A 19,861-nucleotide genomic window follows, 5' to 3' on the forward strand; every position below is an offset into this window, starting at 1 on the left:
CTCCATCTTTTCTCCGTCTTGGAAAGGAAAAAACCCTTCCAAGACAGTACAGACACGCACGACACAACACACAGGCGGGAAATCAAACATGGATAATACTAAGTCCAAAGGAAAAATAGTATAAAGAAGAAAGATAAGACCTTTTCCCGCGCGCGGCGAAGTGTCAAAGCTGCCCGCTCCGCCTCCGTCCAGCTCGGCAGCTTCCTCGCGTACTCCCTTCGTAAAGAAATATAAAAGCGTTTAAATCATTAAAATAATGATCTAAACACTTTTATATTTCTTTACGGAGGGAGTACGTCGCAACCGTCGCATGTGGATCGCCATCTCGATCGCGCGTCGCATCGCATCGCATGCGAGGGTGGCGGCTGCGGCTGGGGTAGGGGCGCGGAGCAGCCCAACTCCAACCCGACGTCTCAGATTATAGTACCCCTTTTGCTAACCGGAGCCACACGTGTTCATCGAATCGAGGCACTGCATGTCTGCATACCAATTCTCTAATTGACCAAGTGGGCCTTCAACCAAAGCTTGATAAGAAATAGCGTCCCACTTGGCAATTGGGAACGAGCGAGATGATCAAGTTGCTGCTTGCTGTTAGTACCAACCTTGTACTGATTGGCTGTGCCTGGCAATGGCAGGCTACATGTACCCATCACCGTCGTCTGTACGTACATACATACGTCCAGGTCCAGGGGCACCAACGCACGCACGCACACACGTCCCTTTCCGGGTGAGGTTTTATCTATCTTCTTTGTCCGGGCTCCCATCCTTCACAAGTCACAAACAAAGAGGCCCGTCGTCGTCGTCGAGCTAGGCTGAGCTAAGCTAGAGACCTAGAGCGAGCGAGGGAGGGAGATGAAGCTCCTCCATGGCGCGGCGCTCGCGCTGCTGCTCCTCGCGGCGGCCGCCCATGCTCAGCGGACCCCGAGGACCCATGCGGGCGATGGTAAGCACGCCTTCTTCCGTCCTCTCCTCAACCCCAAGGCTCACGCCGCTCTTCGATCATGACCTCCGATCGCATCTTGCTCGAATCATCCAGCCACTTTCTTGCTTCATCTTCTGATTTTCTTCGTCCTTGTCCTTTTGCTGTCGTCGGAACCATCGATCATCGCCTCTGTTTTGAATTTTGATGATCAACTGCCGCCGCTGAGCAAATCCGGCCGCGGAACGCTGCGTGATTCGCCAATTTCCCGCCACCTTCGCGAGCATGAATGGGCGCAAGATCTCGCCGTCACGAGAGACTAGTTTGTTCGTTCGTTCGGGTGTCGCGGTCAAAAAAGTCAATCGCCGCACCTCGATGGCTGTGTCTGACAGAAATCTCGGCGTTTGACTTTGGCTCGTCCGACACAGAAAAGTCAGAAACCATGTCCGGTTTCGTCTAGTAGCTGGTTACGGCCAGCCGCCGCTGCTCGTTCTAGGCCGTTGGATCCCATCGGACGGCTGAGCGGCGACGTGGATTGCCCTTTTTCTCTTTTTGATTTGATTGATGACTGATGATGACATGGTTTTGCTCTCGCAGCGGCGGCGCTGAACGCGGTGTTCGCCAAGCTCGGCCAGAAGGCGTCGTCCTCATGGAACATCAGCGGCAACCTCTGCACCGGCGCCGCCATCGACGACACCGACATCGACAACGACCCCAACTTCAACCCGGCCATCAAGTGCCTCTGCTCCACCGGCAACGCCTCCCTCTGCCGCATCACCAGGCTGTAAGCGCCCCCCCCCCCCCCCCCGCCCCCCACCCCAGCTGCTCGATGAAATGCCTACGCCGCCAGTAGCTCATGGGATGCTTGTCATTGTCAATGCAGGAAAATATACGCCTTGGACGCGGTCGGCCCGATACCAGAAGAGCTGTGGAACCTCACCAGCCTCACCAATTTGTATGTCCTCTCAACTTTCAAACGTGAAATGGTCTCGAGGACAAAGCACTATGTTCGAGGCGCCGGCAGAGTTGGCTGTTTGCCAGTTAACTCTGCCACCCAACTTTTGCCCAAGTTTACACATTCTAGATTTTTTTTTCTTCCATTGCCCTCATATTTGTTTTAAAAGTGCTCGTAGATGATTGCTACATAATTTCAGCTAATGGTTACCATTATCTTCTGGAGTATATTTTTAGCATCCCGGATAGCATTGAGGGAACCGCCCACAATATTGATTATATACTTATAGTGGCAGTGATTTCTTGTGCTCTGCTGTACTAACGTGAAAAAGACATTCTGTATAATATGCCAATTTCACACTAAATTCAATTATTTCTTGTATCTGTTTGATGCTGTTTCAGGAATTTAGCACAAAATTACTTAACAGGGCCTATACCATCGTTCATTGGGAAGCTGGCTCAGATGCAGTACTTGTGAGATTCGGAACTCAAAAAATGATTGCAGCAAATAAATAGATTAATTTTTTGTCATTAAATCTAACACTTCCTCTATTGAACATATTAGGAGTATGGGCATCAATGCGTTATCTGGACCTCTACCAAAGGAGCTCGGGAACCTTACGAATCTTGTATCACTGTAAGAAATATACCTTCAGTAATTTATCTATTTATCAATGCGTTAAACTCGGGCTGAAGGGTAACTATGATGATAAATTTCATGCTTCTTATAATATAGATTATAGTAGTTGTCAAGTTCGCATGTCTAATCTGAAATTCTTGTTGTACTTTTAGGGGCATTGGCTCAAACAAATTCAATGGCTCACTACCTTTGGAGTTGGGAAACCTGGTCAAACTTGAACAAATGTACGTATTTACTGAATTCTGGCACTCCATTTTCCTTCTGCCAAGCAATTTTTTTTTTTGCTTGGACTAGTGTCATCTCAATGTCTAATTTGTGCTGTTTTTGTATTTATCACTTACAGGTACATCGACAGTGCTGGCCTTAGCGGCCCACTACCAGCGTCACTTTCCAGGCTTACGAAAATGAAAATATTGTATGCCTATATTTGATGCGTTGTTGACATTATAGGCGTTTCACACTATCATATCTTATTGTACTTTTCTGCTCTTTGTTTAGGTGGGCATCAGATAATGATTTTACTGGCCAGATACCAGATTATATTGGGAGCTGGAGTTTAACAGAGCTGTAAGATTGCCAGTGATCTCAGTTATAGCATTTCTCTAAAAATATAAACACAGCAAGTACTATGAATACGTTATTTACACAATTCCAAAGAATATTTGTTTCTTCGGGAAAGTTTTCAGAGAATATTTGTGCGGTTTGCTTCCATTACCTACAAGGCTACAAGCCAAGCTTTAGCTTTGAAAAACATAAATTGGTGTGGAAGTGGGAGAGTCATTTCAAAAGTTAAAGCTTAGATGAGTGCTAGTTTCCGATAAGGTGATGAGTAAGCATTGAATCACTTTGAATACTCTGTCGTTTCTTCAGAAGTACTCCCTCCGTTCCAAATTACTCGTCGCAGAAATGGATGTATCTAGAACTAAAATACATCTAGATACATTCATTTCTGCGACGAGTAATTCGGAACAGAGGGAGTAAGTTGTACTTCTAGATAAATATGTTCACATTCTTTTGTTTTCCAAAGAATAGAGATGTCCTTTCTTTCACTACTAGGTTGCTACATCCGTCAACAAAGGGTGCTTGAAGTGACTAACTAGAACTATGACATTGTAGGAGGTTTCAAGGCAATTCTTTCGAAGGTCCGATTCCAGCTACTCTTTCCAATCTTGCCCAATTGACAAGCTTGTAAGTGCCTACTGCCGGTGATAAGAGCTAAATGTCATTCTTAAATGTCAAGGTTGCAGCAGGGACAGTTAATAATCTACTTCTATGGTGCAGACGAATCGGTGATATATTAAATGGGAGTTCTTCTTCACTGGCATTCGTCAATAACATGACATCTTTGAGCACCTTGTATGCATAACTTGTTATTCACTTAATGTCTCAGATTAGAGTCCCAATTTGATGTAACTCGTCAGGTTCGTCACGTCTAAAACATGCAACATGTTTTTTTTTTGCAGAGTTTTGAGGAACTGTAGGATATCTGATAAGCTTTCATCGATTGACTTTTCAAAGTTGACGAGTTTAAACTTACTGTAAGCATTTTATTTCCACAATAAACTAGAGCCAAATTCCTTTCGTGCAAGGCCATTATATATTGGCTGATGACATCCTTCCTTTTCGCTTTTTTTTTGTTACAGGGATTTGAGTTTCAACAATATCACAGGCCAAGTACCACAAACCTTGTTGAATCTGAAGTTACTAAACTTCTTGTATGGACTATCTTGACTTGCAAGCATATTTCTATGAAATGAAGGCTTTCATCATTCTTGTAGCTAATGTTTGTAAATTTTGTTGTGACTAGATTTCTTGGGAATAATAGCCTTTCAGGAAATCTCCCAAGCTCAATAGGATCTTCGCTTAAAAATTTGTACGTAACGTGGTTAATTTTATTTACACAATAAATGAAGGAAGGTGTTTATTTAATCTCTAATGGTTCTTTCATATTTTTACTTTGTACAGAGATTTTTCTTACAACCAGCTCTCAGGAACTGTTCCTTCTTGGGCTAAAGATTCACAATTGTAAGTTCCAAATTCTGAAACTTTCCTTTTTTTCTCAACTAAATATAGCCCAATTAAGGGCACGTTTGGTCTAGGTTAGGAACCTGAGCTTACTTGCTAGGTTTATAGTGTACAGATGAAATAAGCTAGAATCATATTTGATAAATCTGATAGACTGTTTTGGTGCATTTATCTTACAAGTATTTATAAAATTGTTTAAGATGCCTATGGCTCCTACTGTGTGTGGAAGGAGACATTAGTCCTACAGACGAGCTCAAAATTTATGCATAAATTAACTTTTCTTATTTAAACTATTGCAAAGAAGCCCTAATATGCTATGAAGTACGAACAATGCATTCTGATTTTTTGTCTAATTTCCTTCTACTTAGGAATCTGGTGACAAATAATTTCGTGGCTGATAGTTCCAGCAACAGGTTCGGCCATATTCAATATGTCCTCAACATCTTAAGTATAATTAGTAGATTCTTTTGGCTTTTATTTTGGGTTCAAAGTGTCACTCTGTTACATTTGCAGTGTCTTACCTACGGGGTGGGGGTGCCTTCAGCGTAATACACCATGTTTTCTTGGTTTGCCACACTGTGAGACTACTGCCTTTTGAAAATTTAAGCACATGCCTACTTGAAGAACTATAAGCCTGCTACTGCAGCTTTACTAAACTAGTACCGGTATTAAATAATTTAATCTTCCTGCAGCTTCTTCATTTGCTGTGGACTCTGGTAGTAGGCGACCCGTATCAGGCTCAGATAATTCTTTCTACGAATCTGATGATGCAAGTCTTGGACCTGCGTCATTTTATATTACAGGAGCACAAACATGGGGTGTTAGCAATGTTGGAAGGTTCATGGATGCACAAAATGGCAGTTATATAATCTACAGTTCACGCCAGTTTCTGAATACACTCGATACAGAACTGTTCCGGAATGCAAGGATGTCACCGTCATCCTTAAGATACTTTGGCATTGGACTTGAAAATGGAAATTATACAGTTACACTACAATTTGCAGAGTTTGACTTCCCAGACGGTCAGTCTTGGAAGAGCACAGGGAGAAGGGTTTTCGATATATATGTTCAGGTAGGTTCCTGTCCCCCTTATAAGTGATAACCAATACTATTAGCTTATAACCTGCCCAATATTATTTTATTCTTGATTTTGTTGGTATAGGGTGTGCGTAAAGAACAGAACTTTGACATAAGGAAGACGGCAGGCGGGAAATCTTACACTGCTGTTAGGAAGCAGTACATTGTTCCTGTCACGAAGAACTTTCTTGAGATTCATCTCTTCTGGGCTGGCAAGGGCACTTGCTGCATTCCTACTCAAGGCTACTACGGGCCTGCGATCTCAGCTTTGAGTGCAACACCAAGTACTTTCCTTGACTTGAAATAATGGTTTTAATACTGACTACCATATATTCTCCAGATTAACTTGGCAGAAATACATACTAAGTTATGCTGAATGTAATCCTGTGCAGCTTGAAATAATAGCAAAGGGAAATACTAGAGCGTCAATATGAAAATGAGGGTTGATCTGTACATATTTCATTTAGTCCTTGATGTACTTGTAACTGCTATAGAAGTTCTAATTATTATACTTTCAGTACCATGGAATGTGGAAACGCATCTAGTCAGGCTTTGCTCAAACTAAAACATTTGGATATTGTTCATCAAAATAAATGAGAGGCTTCGTAGAAATATCAATTAGTCTATTGCCACTACTGTATTACCTATTACATTTGTTAGACATTCACAAGAGAACTAGTAAATCAAATATACTAAACAAACTACTCAGGGATGATAGGTCTGGAGTTAAATTTCAGTAAGAAATTTTTAGAGAAGTGAAATACCTAATACATGTATCACCTGACATTTAAGATGTAATACACCAACCAGTTTGCACATAGTCGGACCTTTCATTTAACTTCACTTGAAATATACTGACTTGTTGACATCACATGTTTCTAACAAGTGAACTTTTTATCAGATTTCACCCCTACAGTGCGTAATGCTGCGGCAAAGAAGAATGGTAGTAAAACAGGCGTGATTGTCGGAGTTATAGTTGGTCTAGCAGTTTTAGGATTGGTAGCATTTGCCGCGATCTTTGTTTGGAGGCAGAAAAAGAGAAAACTATCATTGGAGCAAGAAGGTATGAGATATACTAGGACCACATTGCATTCTAACTGAGCAAAGGAGTAGTCGAAGTAAGCTTATTGTATCTTTTGTGATGTCTTGCAGAGCTGTACAGTATTGTGGGAAGACCTAATGTCCTCAGTTATGGTGAGCTGAGGTCAGCTACTGATAATTTCAGTCCTGATAACCTTCTTGGTCAAGGAGGATATGGGTCGGTTTATAAGGTTGGTTCATCCCATACATTTCAGTCTTGGATTTTCTGTAAAGTTATCGTTCTGGAAATAACTTTAGATAAGCTAGTAGTACACGGAAACATCAGAAGACAGATCTGCCTCTACAGATTATTTTTTGTATCTCTATTTCTTCACATACTTGTCAATAACTTTCGAAAATGAAGAGAGGGTGTTTATTTCAGCGTATCTGGAGCAATTTATGTTTGGCAATGCGACACCTGAAACTTTTATTGGTGAAAAATGTCGCCTTTTTGCAGGGAAAGTTAACTGATGGTAGGTTTGTGGCAGTGAAGCAGCTGTCTGAAAAATCTCATCAGGGAAAAAGGGAATTTGCAACTGAAATAGAAACTATATCTCGAGTGCAACACCGTAATCTCGTGAAGTTGTATGGTTGCTGCCTTGAGGGCAATAAGCCACTGCTGGTTTATGAGTACCTGGAGAATGGAAGCCTGGACCATGCTCTGTTTGGTACAACTTCTTTTGATTGATGGAGCTACATATCTGCAGATTCGCGCTTAGTATAAAGAACTAAAAACTTAAACCTACATTTGCAGGCAAAGGGAAGTCAAGCCTAGACTGGCCAACGCGTTTTGAGATATGCTTAGGCGTTGCAAGAGGTCTGTCCTACCTTCATGAAGAATCTAGCATCCGTGTTGTGCACAGGGACATCAAGGCCAGCAATATCTTACTTGATGCTAATCTCAATCCTAAGATCTCGGATTTCGGGCTGGCTAAACTTTATGATGACCAGAAGACACATGTGAGCACGAAAGTTGCTGGTACATTGTAAGTGCATTTCCACCTTTCCGACCCTATGTCTACGTAGTATTTTCATATGTATGCTGATGGCGTTTGCTGTCTGCTTCTTGAAGTGGTTATCTTGCACCTGAGTATGCCATGAGAGGCCATATGACAGAGAAGATCGACGTGTTTGCATTCGGGGTCGTGGTATTGGAGACTTTAGCTGGAAGACCAAACTACAGTACAAAGGACGAGAACAAGGTTTATATTTTCGAATGGGTAAGCTCACTGATGCCCTCTGTGCGCTAGTGGTCTCCTGCAACAAGTTACGAAAACAGGAAAAACTGATTTCCTTGAATAAAACATCACCTGAATGTTTTCAGGTGTGGGAGCTGTACGAGGACAACCACCCGCTGGACGTGGTGGACCCGAGGCTGGAGGAGTTCGACAGCGATGAGGTGCTCCGGGCCATCAAGGTGGCGCTGCTCTGCACCCAGGGCTCGCCCCACCAGCGCCCCCCCATGTCGAGGGTGGTGGCGATGCTGACGGGCGACGTCGAGGCGCCCGACGTGGTGACCAAGCCGAGCTACATCACGGAATGGCAGATCAAGGGCGGCAACACCACCTACATGAGCACCGACGTCAGTGGGCAATCGAGCTCGGCGCCAAGGCCCCACTCGTCGACGTCCCAAACCTCCTCGCCGTTCCTGAGCTCCGTCATCGACGAAGGCCGCTGATACAGTTCGACCCGTTGATGTCGATCGACCTCTCGCGCTACAGATTTGTTGAGAATGCATGCATCTTACGGATGGTGTCGATACAGGCAGTTTTTTTTTTTTTTGGCATTGTATTGAACTGTACAGTGGTGGTATGTAGGATGAGTAAAAGTTGTATGTGTACTCGTGTAGGTGAAGCTCTGAATTCTTTGGTCTCGTTGGACGCGCGTACGATTTGCAATAATTTTCGGCTTGGACTTTGAACTTTGGGAGCTCGAGGAAGGTTCGTGGCCTCTTCTTGCCCACGTGCTTGCTTGCGAAGAATCAAGAATGTCTGTCCAGTCGTGGCGATATTGGACTTTTGCGATTTCCTTTATGACAGCGCATTTTATTTCTGGCTTTCAGACCAGACCATAAGCAGGTGGTCGATGGCTACCTGGTACTAATTGGTGGTATCCACTTCAGAGATTCGCTTGGTCTCTTGCTTGACTCTCTTTCGGTTTTTCTTTCCGGGAAATCGCCGGTAGCTGAAAGCTGAACAACGTGCACATCAGTGACGCGGCGTTGATGACGTTGCTCCGTCAACATTTTCCTGCAACTTTGTCCGGTGGAAGAAAGTTATATACTTGTTGTTTCAGATGTCATCTCGAATCTTGACCGTTAATTCTTGGTGGAGTGATGTGCCCAAAGTCATATCAGCGCATTAAGGTGGTTGCTTCGGCCTTGGGCATTGGCTGGTTCATTGCATTTGGGTCTTGGGTTGGGTAACATGTCTGGATCGGCTTGATAAAGTTGAAGGTCATTATGTTATTTAAAAACCATGTGGTCATTTAAAATTAGCAAATAGGTACCATTTTTAAATTTGGGCAAGTTGAGTGCTACATCACCCCCCCCCCCCCACCTTCATCAAGGTGGCAGCTTTTTGGTATTATGATATGATGTTCGTGGTTAACGTCGATGCTTTCTCTCTCTTCAACCTGATTAACATGGTAAGATCCATGCCTGATGTTCAGGCATCACGCCGAGGTTGGCACACGACAACCAAAGAGAGAGGGACCGACCACGCTAACAAACCAAGCTACTTATTAATTACCCTCGACAGAGATGTAAATACACACCTAACGTACGAGATGGTGTTAGCCGGCTTCCAATCCTACGAAATGCCCCAACTGCCACCATATTCACTTAACTTAATAAAACGTCCATGCGAAATTCCAACTACTGATTTGCTTCGCCACCTGCTCCGTGTGCATGTGGATCCATGCAGTATATTCCCACTTGCGCTACAACCATCAAGGAGCAGAAAAAATAATGTAAATTCAGGACAATGACAAGCAATTGCAAGCACGATGAGCCTCTACTGAATTCATTCATGTGAGCTCAATCTGTTCTTGTCATCACTCGCAAAAAAAAAAAAAACTGTTCTTGTCACGCCTCTTGGTCCCGGTCCAAGCCAGCCATCTGAGAGAACAGACTATTCCATTCGGGCACCGCGCATTTATGCATTCATCTATAAAATTCAGCAACACACCAGATAACAACAGCAAAAAATACTGCTAGTACCAATAACTCACTCTTCTTTTGGCGGCACTGTTGTAGGAGCAGGTGCATGCAGCTTGATCGGCGTAGGAGTATAGTAGGAGTGCTGCAGTACTAGAGTGAGTAGGGGCCGCCACCTCCATAAAAAAACAATCGCCCAGTACCCACTTGGACTTGGCTGCATGTTTCCTCCCACAGCTCCTCTGAGTATATCTCTATTCTCCTTCTCCAGCGGATGCCTGCTTTATTGTTCTCATCCATCGCCTCTTCTTCCAGTAGGCAGTAGGACTGCAATCTGACGGGGAGGAGGGGAGGGAGATGGGTCCTCCGAGTCCAAGGTGGAGCTCGTGCCTCCGCCATGGCTCCGTGCTCCTCTTGCCGCTGCTCCTTACAGCCCTATCTTCTTCCTGGAGGGCGGCCGCTCAGGCTCAGGCTCCGCCGCCACCGCCGTCGCAGACCGACCCGACCGAAGGTATGCAGTGGATTAGTAGTGGCGCGCATTCACTGCTCTTCTCTTCTCTGGTTGTTAAGCTCTGTTAATGGTCGGTGTCTTGGCGGGGTGGGATGCAGCGGCGGCGGTGAACGCGATACTGGGGAAGCTGGGGCTGTCGGCGCCGGCGTCGTGGAACATCAGCGGCAACCCCTGCAGCGGCGCCGCCACGGACGACACGCCGCTGGACGACAACCCCAACTTCAACCCGGCCATCAAGTGCGACTGCACCGACCAGAACGGCACCCTCTGCCACGTCACCAGACTGTAAGCTAGCCCTTCCTCTCTCGCCATCCGTTCCATATTTTTCTCGTCTGCTGTATTGCCGACGGCTCGGCTGGTCAGTTGGAGAGGATGAACAATTTGCTCTTGGTTGGGTGGAGCAGGAAGATAAACTCGCTGGACGCGGCTGGCCCCATCCCGGAAGAGCTGAGGAACCTCACCCACCTCATCAAACTGTATGTGCTATCCACTTCTAGGCTCAAGAGTGTTCACCAACAACCACTGTTCACCAAGCAATACTACTATATTACCAAGTTAAAACCCCACGCCTTGATTAGCTAGACATCTTAGCTCAACGTACTACTATGTATATTACTTGCATGCACGATGTGGTGGATGAGTTTTGTTTTCTGATTAAATATGAATTTTGCTTTCTGATTAAACATGAATATTTGATGTTATTACAACAGTTTATGGATTTTTTGAATATTAAAACTCTTATGGGAAAAAATATGCGAGTTTGGATTCCCAGGATTCTAATCCATATGAAGTTCTGGTAAGAGCTCGTTTGTGGCATGCCTCATAAAAAGCATTTTCTTTTACTAAAGCTTCATGTAAATTTGAATTACTAGTCTGAGTATAAACATAGTACATCAACTTGAACTCGAATAACAAAAACATCTGCCCCTCAAGTGTCTATATTTCATCTCTTACCTCTACCAAAAGAGGCCTTGATGATGACCTGACAAAGTTTAGCACAAGTGGCAGTCCATGTACCATAAAAATAAATTAAAAAAATAGAGGGGCAGGGGGGGGGGGTTAAATATTCCATTAAAAGGATTAAGATTGTAGGAATTCTGAAAACTAGTACACATAACAGTCTGAAAAAATAATCTAGGATGCCTTATAATTAGTAAATCTAGAAAACCATGGAATTTGTAAAGTTGCTAAGTTTATTTCTAATTTATTCATTTTAAAAAACCATACTTTCCAATATTTTTTCTAGAAATATTATTGATAAATATAAAGTTTCATTTTCCTAAATTTATATGCAAGTATTCATTAGAAAATTTTAAAATAATGTTTAGTTTCCTACACTAGAATTTTTTCCTAAGTTTTTCAAAAAAATAACCTATTTTATCCATTTTATCTTCAGATTACTAAACTTAAAATTTTCTAGTGTATTTTTTTGCATTTTCCTTGATTTTATTGATTTTCTCCCATTTTTTCTATTGACTTTGTTGCAACTCATGGGAAACTGCCTTTATGTCACGCCAAAACCACTTTCAGTGTGCCAAAATCAAAATTGGATAGTTTTGTCAGTTGACGGACCAAAAATCTTTGGCAGTATAAAAGTTCAAAGACTATGCTTAAACTTTAGTGATAGTCAACAGACAAAGACATGTCTTTTCTCCATGGGGATTTGTTTTAGAGTGATTCTCATTGGGGAAATGTGACGGTGACCTTGAAAGACAAAAATAACTCGAGATAACTACTGGGCCGGGTCCAGTGGGTCTTAAAGGACCCATGCCTTTTTTCAGCTCAGCCCGGCCCTCTCGCGTATAGTTTTCAGCCCATCTGGCTATCCCTTCAATCCATCGTTCCATTCCAGCATTCCACCACCAAAATGTCGTTCGCTCAAAAAAAAAAAAAAAGCCGGCGAGGTTGGCCGGGAATCGGCGCCGGCGCGCTCCGGCTCTCTTCCAGGGCGCAGTGGGCTTGCCTCCCCGCCCGACGCAACGGCGAGTCCGTCGCTGCTGCTCAGATTTTAAGCTTCAAAGACAGTAGAGTGGCCCCAGTGCGCCACCGGTGTTCTGCAACGGAGGTATGCTCTCTTCACATGGCAGTGGTGCGGATTGGCTCCATCGAGCACAAATATATCGGCGAGGATTATAAACCTAATAACAGTCAGCGCCTAGAATATTACAGCCGATTGTTCCAGGTGTAGGTGTAGCTGCCGCCCTAGTTCCCCCCCCCCCCCCCCCCCCCCCCCCAAATATTTCCAGTTTCCATTGGTGAAAAAATCGGGCCAAGTTCTACAACCATAGTATACTGTGCAGTTTATCAAATTGGTGTTGAATTATTGGTTTTCAGTTACGACGAGCACCGAAGAAAGATCGGTACATTGCGGACTAGATGTACCTGTTTTGGATCACCCAAACTTGGTGTGAAATGTATGTGATTAACGTTGTTTGTCTCTGATCTTGTCATTTCAGGGACTTCAGGAAAAATAGCTTGACCGGCCCGTTGCCAGCGTTCATCGGAGAACTGACTGCGCTGAAGTACATGTAAGGCTTTCGACGACTCAACACCTTTTGTGCATTACTCGTCTTGATTTCAGCCGATCTCACACTCTTTTCCTCTAATGTCGCAAGAACCGTGGGCACCAATGCATTATCCGGACCTGTCCCAAAGGAGCTTTGGAATCTTACAGATCTCGTATCAGTGTAAGATCCAATCTTGTCTTCTGATGAGTAATGTTAAATATTGATAGTATCTTCTAATCAGGTTTCAATTTTTTGATCATTTCTTTGTATCAGTTGTATGAGTTCGGGAGTATAATCAGTTAATCACTCACACAAAAGTGCATGACATTGTATACTGTGGGCTTGAATTTTGCATAGACAGCATAGCAACACTACGGTCTAAGTAGAGCAATAGAGTATGTTCTTTTATGTGTCTTCCTGTTCATGCAAACTGAAACAGTTGGAATAGAAAACCTAACCAAATCAGAGTGCCTTTCTCTTCAAATATCGAGCAGCATTTGGACTTGTAAAAGGGATTTAGTGGCACTTCCTTTTTAATATTGCTCTAGTGTTGACCTGGTTTATCTCGTGCTTTCAGTGCATTGGGCTCAAACCATTTTAACGGCTCACTTCCAGACGAGCTGGGAAAATTGACAAAACTTCAACAGCTGTAAGTAATCTATTTACTCACTTTTACATTGCCATTTGCACATGCCCGCATGATCATCAGTGTTCTCTGCATTGTCCAGATCGATAATAGTCTTCTTGAATGGAAAATGATGTATGTCTTTGGAATGTAGGTACATTGATAGTAATGACTTCACTGGTCCTCTACCAGAGGCGCTGTCCCAGCTTACGAACCTGTCAACCTTGTAATTTTCCAAACCAAGATATCAGTGTAATTTATACTAAGGTTTCAACTTTCAACCAATAATCTAGGACACTCTTGTCATCGTGAATCCAGGTGGGCATCAGACAATAGTTTCACCGGGCAAATACCTGACTTCCTTGGGAGTTTGACCAACATGACCCAACTGTAAGATATATGCTCCACCAATCACTAATATTAAATGTTTCTCGAACTTTTTGTTAGCATAAATGGTAGCCAAGGACATTAATAAATAGAAATGGTTTGTATTGCTTCTTTGTTAACAAAATATGTATGAGCTTGTAGGAGGCTCCAAGGGAACTCTTTTCAAGGACCGATTCCCAGAAGTCTTTCTAATCTTATCAAGTTGACAAGCCTGTAAGTTTTAGTAGTTTCAGTTTCACTAGCTGTGTTCTCATTGCAAAGATAAGCTTGTGGCACTGACAGACGCATTGAGTGTCTGAATATAACAGGAGAATAGGCGATATTGTAAATGGAAGCTCTTCAATGGAATTTGTCGGAAACATGACATCTTTGGGTGAACTGTATGACACGTGCTTTTTACTTTCCTTTCCATGTTAGTTTAAGATCCTGATCATTAAACTATTTGACCTGCAGAGTATTGAGGAACAGCAAGATATCTGACACACTTGCATCAGTAGACTTCTCCAAATTTGTAAATTTGACTTTACTGTAAGCATTCTCCTTATCAGAAAAATCAGAGTCCAACGGAAGCCTTTCTACTATGGTATAATTTCAGTTAAAAGCGCGGTACTTTGTTGTCTGATACTCCTTGTCCCATTGGTGCAGGGATTTGAGTTTTAACAATATCACAGGCCAAATGCCTCGGTCAATCTTTGATCTTCCTATGCTTAGTTATCTGTAAGCGCGTTACTTGTTAGCATTTTCTCATAATGTTTCTTTTGAATCATGTTTCTCTAATGTTTGCAAATATTCCTCTTCATCAGATTTCTTGGCAATAATAGCCTTTCGGGAAGTCTACCAGCTACGAAATCTCCTCTACTTGCCAATTTGTATGACCATATGCTCCTTGATTTTCACTTCATATTGGCCTCTACAAGAAAATATGTCTCGATCTACTTACTAATTTGTTGTGTTCATTTTCAGAGATTTTTCATACAACCACCTCTCAGGAAGCTTTCCTTCTTGGGTTACCCAGAAAAACCTACAATTGTATGCTTCATGATTATTACTGATTAAAGATACATAGCCAGTCTGATTGAATTAAGCAACAAAATCTGATTTTTTGTGCTTTAGGAATTTGGTGGCAAACGACTTTGTGATCGATAGCTCCAATAACAGGTACTTGCTGCATTTCATTTACTCCTGCCAAAATCATGTAGGAACAAATATTCATCTCAGTGTGTTTTTTGAAGAATAATATATCCATCTGAGCTTGTAAGTGGAATTGAAAAATATTCACTTTTTTCCCATTTGCAGTGTTTTGCCATTTGGGTTGAATTGTCTTCAGCGAAATACCCCCTGTTCTCTTGGCTCTCCGCACTGTAAGCTTTCAACTCTTTGCATCTTTTAGTACACTACAGTAATTTTAGACCCTTAATTGCAGATTCCCAAGTAAAGATTAGGGCATGTACAATGGTGCTATCTTAGGAGTGCCACGTAGGATAAATGATGAGGTGGAGGAGAGAGAACTCATAAGAAAAGGCTTGTCTTCTCTTATTTAAGAGAAGACAAGAGATGATCTCTTAGCACAATATGTCTCACCACATTTTTAGGAATAACCAGTTGTTGAAGATAAAGCTAAGAGATGACCCATTGTAGACTTTTTTTTGTCATCTCTAAATTACATGCAAGACTTAAGACAAGACTATCTTATCAACCATTGTACATGCCCTTACTGTTTTGTAACTTGTGTGCAGCTTCCTCCTTAGCGGTGGACTGTGGTGGTAGTAGAACCATATCAGGCTCAGACAATGCCATGTATCAGGCTGATAATGCCAATCTTGGTGCTGCATCATATTATGTTGGGGGTGCACCTATCTGGGGTGTTAGCAGTAGTGGAAGATTCATGGACCCACCCAATGGAAGTTACATAATCTACAGTTCACGCCAATTTCAGAACACACTAGATTCTGGACTGTTCCAAACAGCAAGGATGTCACCATCATCTTTGAGATACTATGGCATTGGACTCGAGAACGGAAACTATACAGTGACACTTCAGTTTGCAGAGTTTGACTCCCCTGATCCCCAAGCTTGGAAAAGCAGAGCGAGAAGAGTTTTTGATATCTATCTCCAGGTAGCTTAGAAGCTTAAATTTCTCTGCTGTCTGATATTTTTAGCTCATCTACTGTGAAACCAATACATTCTTTTGATTGGTGTCTGTATAGGGAGAGCGCAGGGAGAAGAACTTCGACATAAGAAAGGCTGCAGGAGGGAAATCTTTCGTTGTTGTAAAGAAGCAGTATGTTGTTCCTGTGGTAAAAAACTTCCTTGAGATTCATCTCTTCTGGGCTGGCAAGGGTACTTGCTGCATTCCTACTCAAGGCTACTATGGGCCTGCAATATCGGCTTTGAGCGCAACCCCAAGTACGAACCTGAACTGGAACTTCTTTGTTCTACACTGCCATCTTGAAGTCAAATTTGAACTAAAACCACGTCACTTATTTTGGGACGGAGGTAGTACTTGTATAACACAGTGGCCAAGGAAACATGTCACTGTAGTATCGATAGTGCCAGTGTTTTTCACTTCTACCACTGGTGTATTTAATATCTAAAATTGAACATGAAACTTTGATGTGAAAGATACTTACAATTTGAAATTAGTAATCAATCTTTTTTGTGACGGTCACATTAAAAAGATTAAGTGGTGCTCTGTAATATAGTTCATGCCAGTGTATGCTCACTGGTTGATTCATGTCTAAACAAGTTGAATGTTTTCTATTTCAATTGGAAATTAGCATAAATGTTGGAAGACCCATGATGAGGGTAGAAATTCTACACGATTCACTTTTGTATTTGATGTAATCATAACTGTGTTAAATTGCTCGTCTTGCATTGCAACTAAGCATCATTCATTGTTTTGCATACTCAAACTAAGTTAACTTTTTTCAGATTTCATCCCTACTGTGCATTACTCTGTGGACAACAAGAGCAGCAGTAAAACTGGTGTGATCGTTGGAGTTGTAATTGGTGTTGCTGTTTGTTTGCTGGCTGCTCTTGCTGGAGTCTTTGTATGGAGGCAGAAAAGGAAAAAAATATTATTGGAGTTAGAAGGTACTCCTTGATATTCCAGGATCATATTGTTTACTTTCCTGTAGACAGAATTATGCTAAGGATCATTTTTGTCTGTTGTGCAGAGCTGTACACTATAGTTGGAAGACCAAATGTATTCAGTTATAGTGAGCTAAGATCAGCCACAGAAAATTTTGATTCCAGTAACCTACTTGGTGAAGGAGGATATGGATCAGTTTACAAGGTTGGTTCGTTTTACTATATATCTGTATTTGGTAAATGCTTAGAAACTGCTTGGTCATAATCTGAACTTGAACTTAGTATACATCTGTCAGATGATATGCGTAAATTCATCATTGTCAAGTGTATTCATTTGCTAGAACCTGGTCAAAGCCTGACCTTAATTGATTAGTGCAACTTCCTTGCAGGGTAAGTTAAGTGATGGTAGAGTGGTGGCAGTGAAGCAGCTCTCTGAATCATCTAATCAGGGGAAACTTCAATTTGCTACGGAAATAGAGACTATATCAAGGGTGCAACACCGTAATCTCGTGAAGTTGTATGGCTGCTGCCTCGAGAGCAAGACACCGCTGTTGGTTTATGAGTGCCTGGAGAATGGAAGCCTTGATCACGCGCTGTTTGGTATGATTTCATTCAAGATCGACTATGACTCTGCTGTGTTGAACCTTAATTTTATAAAAATTAAAGCCCCTCAATGTTTATCTTCAGGAAAGGGAGGCTTGAACCTAGACTGGCCAAGACGATTCGAGATATGCTTAGGCATAGCAAGAGGTATAGCTTATCTCCACGAGGAGTCGAGCGTCCGCATTGTGCACAGGGACATTAAGGCCAGCAATGTCTTGCTAGATGCCGATCTCAACCCAAAGATCTCTGATTTCGGGCTTGCCAAGCTTTATGATGACAAGAAGACTCATGTGAGCACAAAAGTTGCAGGCACATTGTAAGTGCATCTCCATCGACGCAGCCCTCATGAGTTTGTCAAATTTGTTTGTAAATGTTCTGACGGTGATTGGTTGGCTTTCCTTTTCCAAAGTGGCTACCTTGCACCTGAGTATGCCATGAGAGGTCACATGACTGAGAAGATTGATGTTTTTGCATTCGGTGTGGTAGCGCTGGAGATTGTTGCTGGTGAATCAAACCATCACACTACGCTTGAAGAGGAGACAACTTATATATTTGAAAAGGTAAAGATCAATAAAAGCCACAGTACGTTCGAAAGTTAAATTTTGAAATGTTCTCGAAAGTAAAGCAGCAGCTGTGCTTTGGTCGGTGTATTGTCGGCAAGATCTACAGTTGAAATTTGTACTACAATCACTGAAACTGTCTGATGTTTTCAGGTGTGGGATCTTTACGAGAACGGCAACCCTCTGGACTTCGTGGACCCCAAGCTCTCGAAGTTCAACAGCGAGGAGGTGCTCCGGGTGATCCGCGTCGCACTCATCTGCACCCAGGGATCGCCCCACCGACGGCCGTCCATGTCAAGGGTGGTGTCGATGCTCACGGGAGACGCCGACATGGCCGGGGAGGAGGTGATCAAGCCGAGCTACATCACGGAGTGGCAGGTCAAGGCCGGGAGCAGCAGCAGCTACACGGGCACGAGCAGCCAGGCCGGCCTGTCGTCATCGTCGACCACGCAGCAGTCTTCCGGCGGTGGCCACGCTGCAGGTGGGGATGCCACGCCGGCGACCGGAAACCCGTCGCCGATGTTCACCTCCATCATCGACGAGGGCAGGTGAGGTGCGTGCGCGCGCCAAGGTGTTTGCTACGTAGTTGTCATCGTCAGGTGGTAGTATGGGCGAAGGAGAGTATTTTTATTTTCTTCTGCCGCGAATGCTAAATTATTTTCCTGCTCTATGAATGCAATAGCTTCCCAGATATATGTAAGCAGAAGATCTCCTTGCACATGCTCTACATGTACAGCACAGGACAATGGGCCCCATTGTCATTAACTTTGCAGTGATACTATGCACTGGGTGTCTTAATTACTTGATCTTCCTATGGTTCTGTAGGTGCACATCACATCTATTTATACATCAAAGCTGAAACACTTTGTCCAGCAATTCAAGCTTGTTGCCTGATACTTTTTTCTTCAGATTTTGTACGCTCCGAAAGTAAGCAGGGAAGAGGAAGAAAGAGAGAGCACAAGAGCACTAGGAATGGGAACATGGAGGAAAGCTTAACTCTTTTGTTTTCACCTCTAGTGTTGGAGGTGCAAATATTTAGTTTTGTGCTTTCCTGATCTCCCATTCCTATGGTTCTTGAGCACCCCCCCCCCCCCCCCCTCTTCCCTTTGGCTTGCGCAATAGATAAATGCACAAATCATAGATATGTATGCACATACTTAAATAATCTGAGATCTAGCTAGAAGGCTAGTCGAGAAGAGGAAGAAAAGAGAGCCTGAGAGCAGTGGGAATGGGAACATGGAGGAAACCCTAACTTGCTTTGTTTTCACCTCTAGTGTAGGAGGTGATAATTCAGCTTGGTGTTTCCTGATGCCTCCTATTCCTATTGTTCTCATGCACTCCTTCCTTTTCTTTTGGCTTGCTTGGTTGCTTTAGCTATGTGCACACATATCCGATGTGAGATCTCAAAAGCGAGCTAGGAAGAGGAAGAAAGAGAGGGCCTAAGAGCGGTGGGAATGAGAACATAGAGGAAATCCTAACTTATTGATTCTTCATCACTTGTGTTGTGATGGAAATTTTGTTTGGTATTTCCCGATGCCTCTCATTCCTATCGTTCTTATGCACTCCTTCCTCTTCCTTCTTGTTTGCTAAATTGCTTTAGCAGAAAAAAAAACATATATGCGCATATATTCATGTTATATGAGATGTCTAATGTGAGACAGGAAGTGGAAGAAAAAAAGGCCTAAGAGCGGTGAGCACGGGAACATGATGGAAGGCTAAAGACCTT

The 19,861-nt window shown here is 43.0% G+C and overlaps 2 protein-coding genes across 2 annotated transcripts; both read left to right on the plus strand.

Annotated features, from left to right (window-relative positions):
* Nucleotides 1-701: 701 nt before the first annotated feature.
* Nucleotides 702-8,616, plus strand: LOC123190159 (probable LRR receptor-like serine/threonine-protein kinase At1g56130). Its single transcript, XM_044602753.1, has 24 exons — nucleotides 702-943; nucleotides 1,517-1,703; nucleotides 1,803-1,874; nucleotides 2,276-2,347; nucleotides 2,439-2,510; nucleotides 2,666-2,737; nucleotides 2,857-2,928; nucleotides 3,012-3,080; nucleotides 3,630-3,701; nucleotides 3,795-3,869; nucleotides 3,977-4,051; nucleotides 4,157-4,228; nucleotides 4,321-4,386; nucleotides 4,479-4,538; nucleotides 4,907-4,951; nucleotides 5,052-5,116; nucleotides 5,231-5,610; nucleotides 5,701-5,899; nucleotides 6,517-6,678; nucleotides 6,768-6,886; nucleotides 7,153-7,363; nucleotides 7,450-7,681; nucleotides 7,768-7,915; nucleotides 8,020-8,616. The coding sequence occupies exons 1-24, from the start codon at nucleotides 853-855 to the stop codon at nucleotides 8,371-8,373; spliced, it is 3,042 nt and encodes a 1,013-aa protein (XP_044458688.1). The 5' UTR covers nucleotides 702-852; the 3' UTR covers nucleotides 8,374-8,616.
* A 1,491-nt stretch (nucleotides 8,617-10,107) lies between these two features.
* On the plus strand, nucleotides 10,108-19,025 carry LOC123190157 (probable LRR receptor-like serine/threonine-protein kinase At1g56130). Its single transcript, XM_044602751.1, has 24 exons — nucleotides 10,108-10,363; nucleotides 10,462-10,648; nucleotides 10,768-10,839; nucleotides 12,820-12,891; nucleotides 12,979-13,050; nucleotides 13,448-13,519; nucleotides 13,650-13,721; nucleotides 13,814-13,885; nucleotides 14,024-14,095; nucleotides 14,191-14,262; nucleotides 14,336-14,410; nucleotides 14,528-14,599; nucleotides 14,686-14,751; nucleotides 14,846-14,911; nucleotides 14,996-15,040; nucleotides 15,179-15,243; nucleotides 15,619-15,998; nucleotides 16,090-16,288; nucleotides 16,814-16,975; nucleotides 17,059-17,177; nucleotides 17,362-17,572; nucleotides 17,660-17,891; nucleotides 17,985-18,135; nucleotides 18,289-19,025. The coding sequence occupies exons 1-24, from the start codon at nucleotides 10,210-10,212 to the stop codon at nucleotides 18,685-18,687; spliced, it is 3,159 nt and encodes a 1,052-aa protein (XP_044458686.1). The 5' UTR covers nucleotides 10,108-10,209; the 3' UTR covers nucleotides 18,688-19,025.
* Nucleotides 19,026-19,861: the final 836 nt, after the last annotated feature.

The sequence above is a fragment of the Triticum aestivum genome, chromosome 2A (assembly GCF_018294505.1).
Source record: "Triticum aestivum cultivar Chinese Spring chromosome 2A, IWGSC CS RefSeq v2.1, whole genome shotgun sequence".
Taxonomy (NCBI): domain Eukaryota; kingdom Viridiplantae; phylum Streptophyta; class Magnoliopsida; order Poales; family Poaceae; genus Triticum; species Triticum aestivum.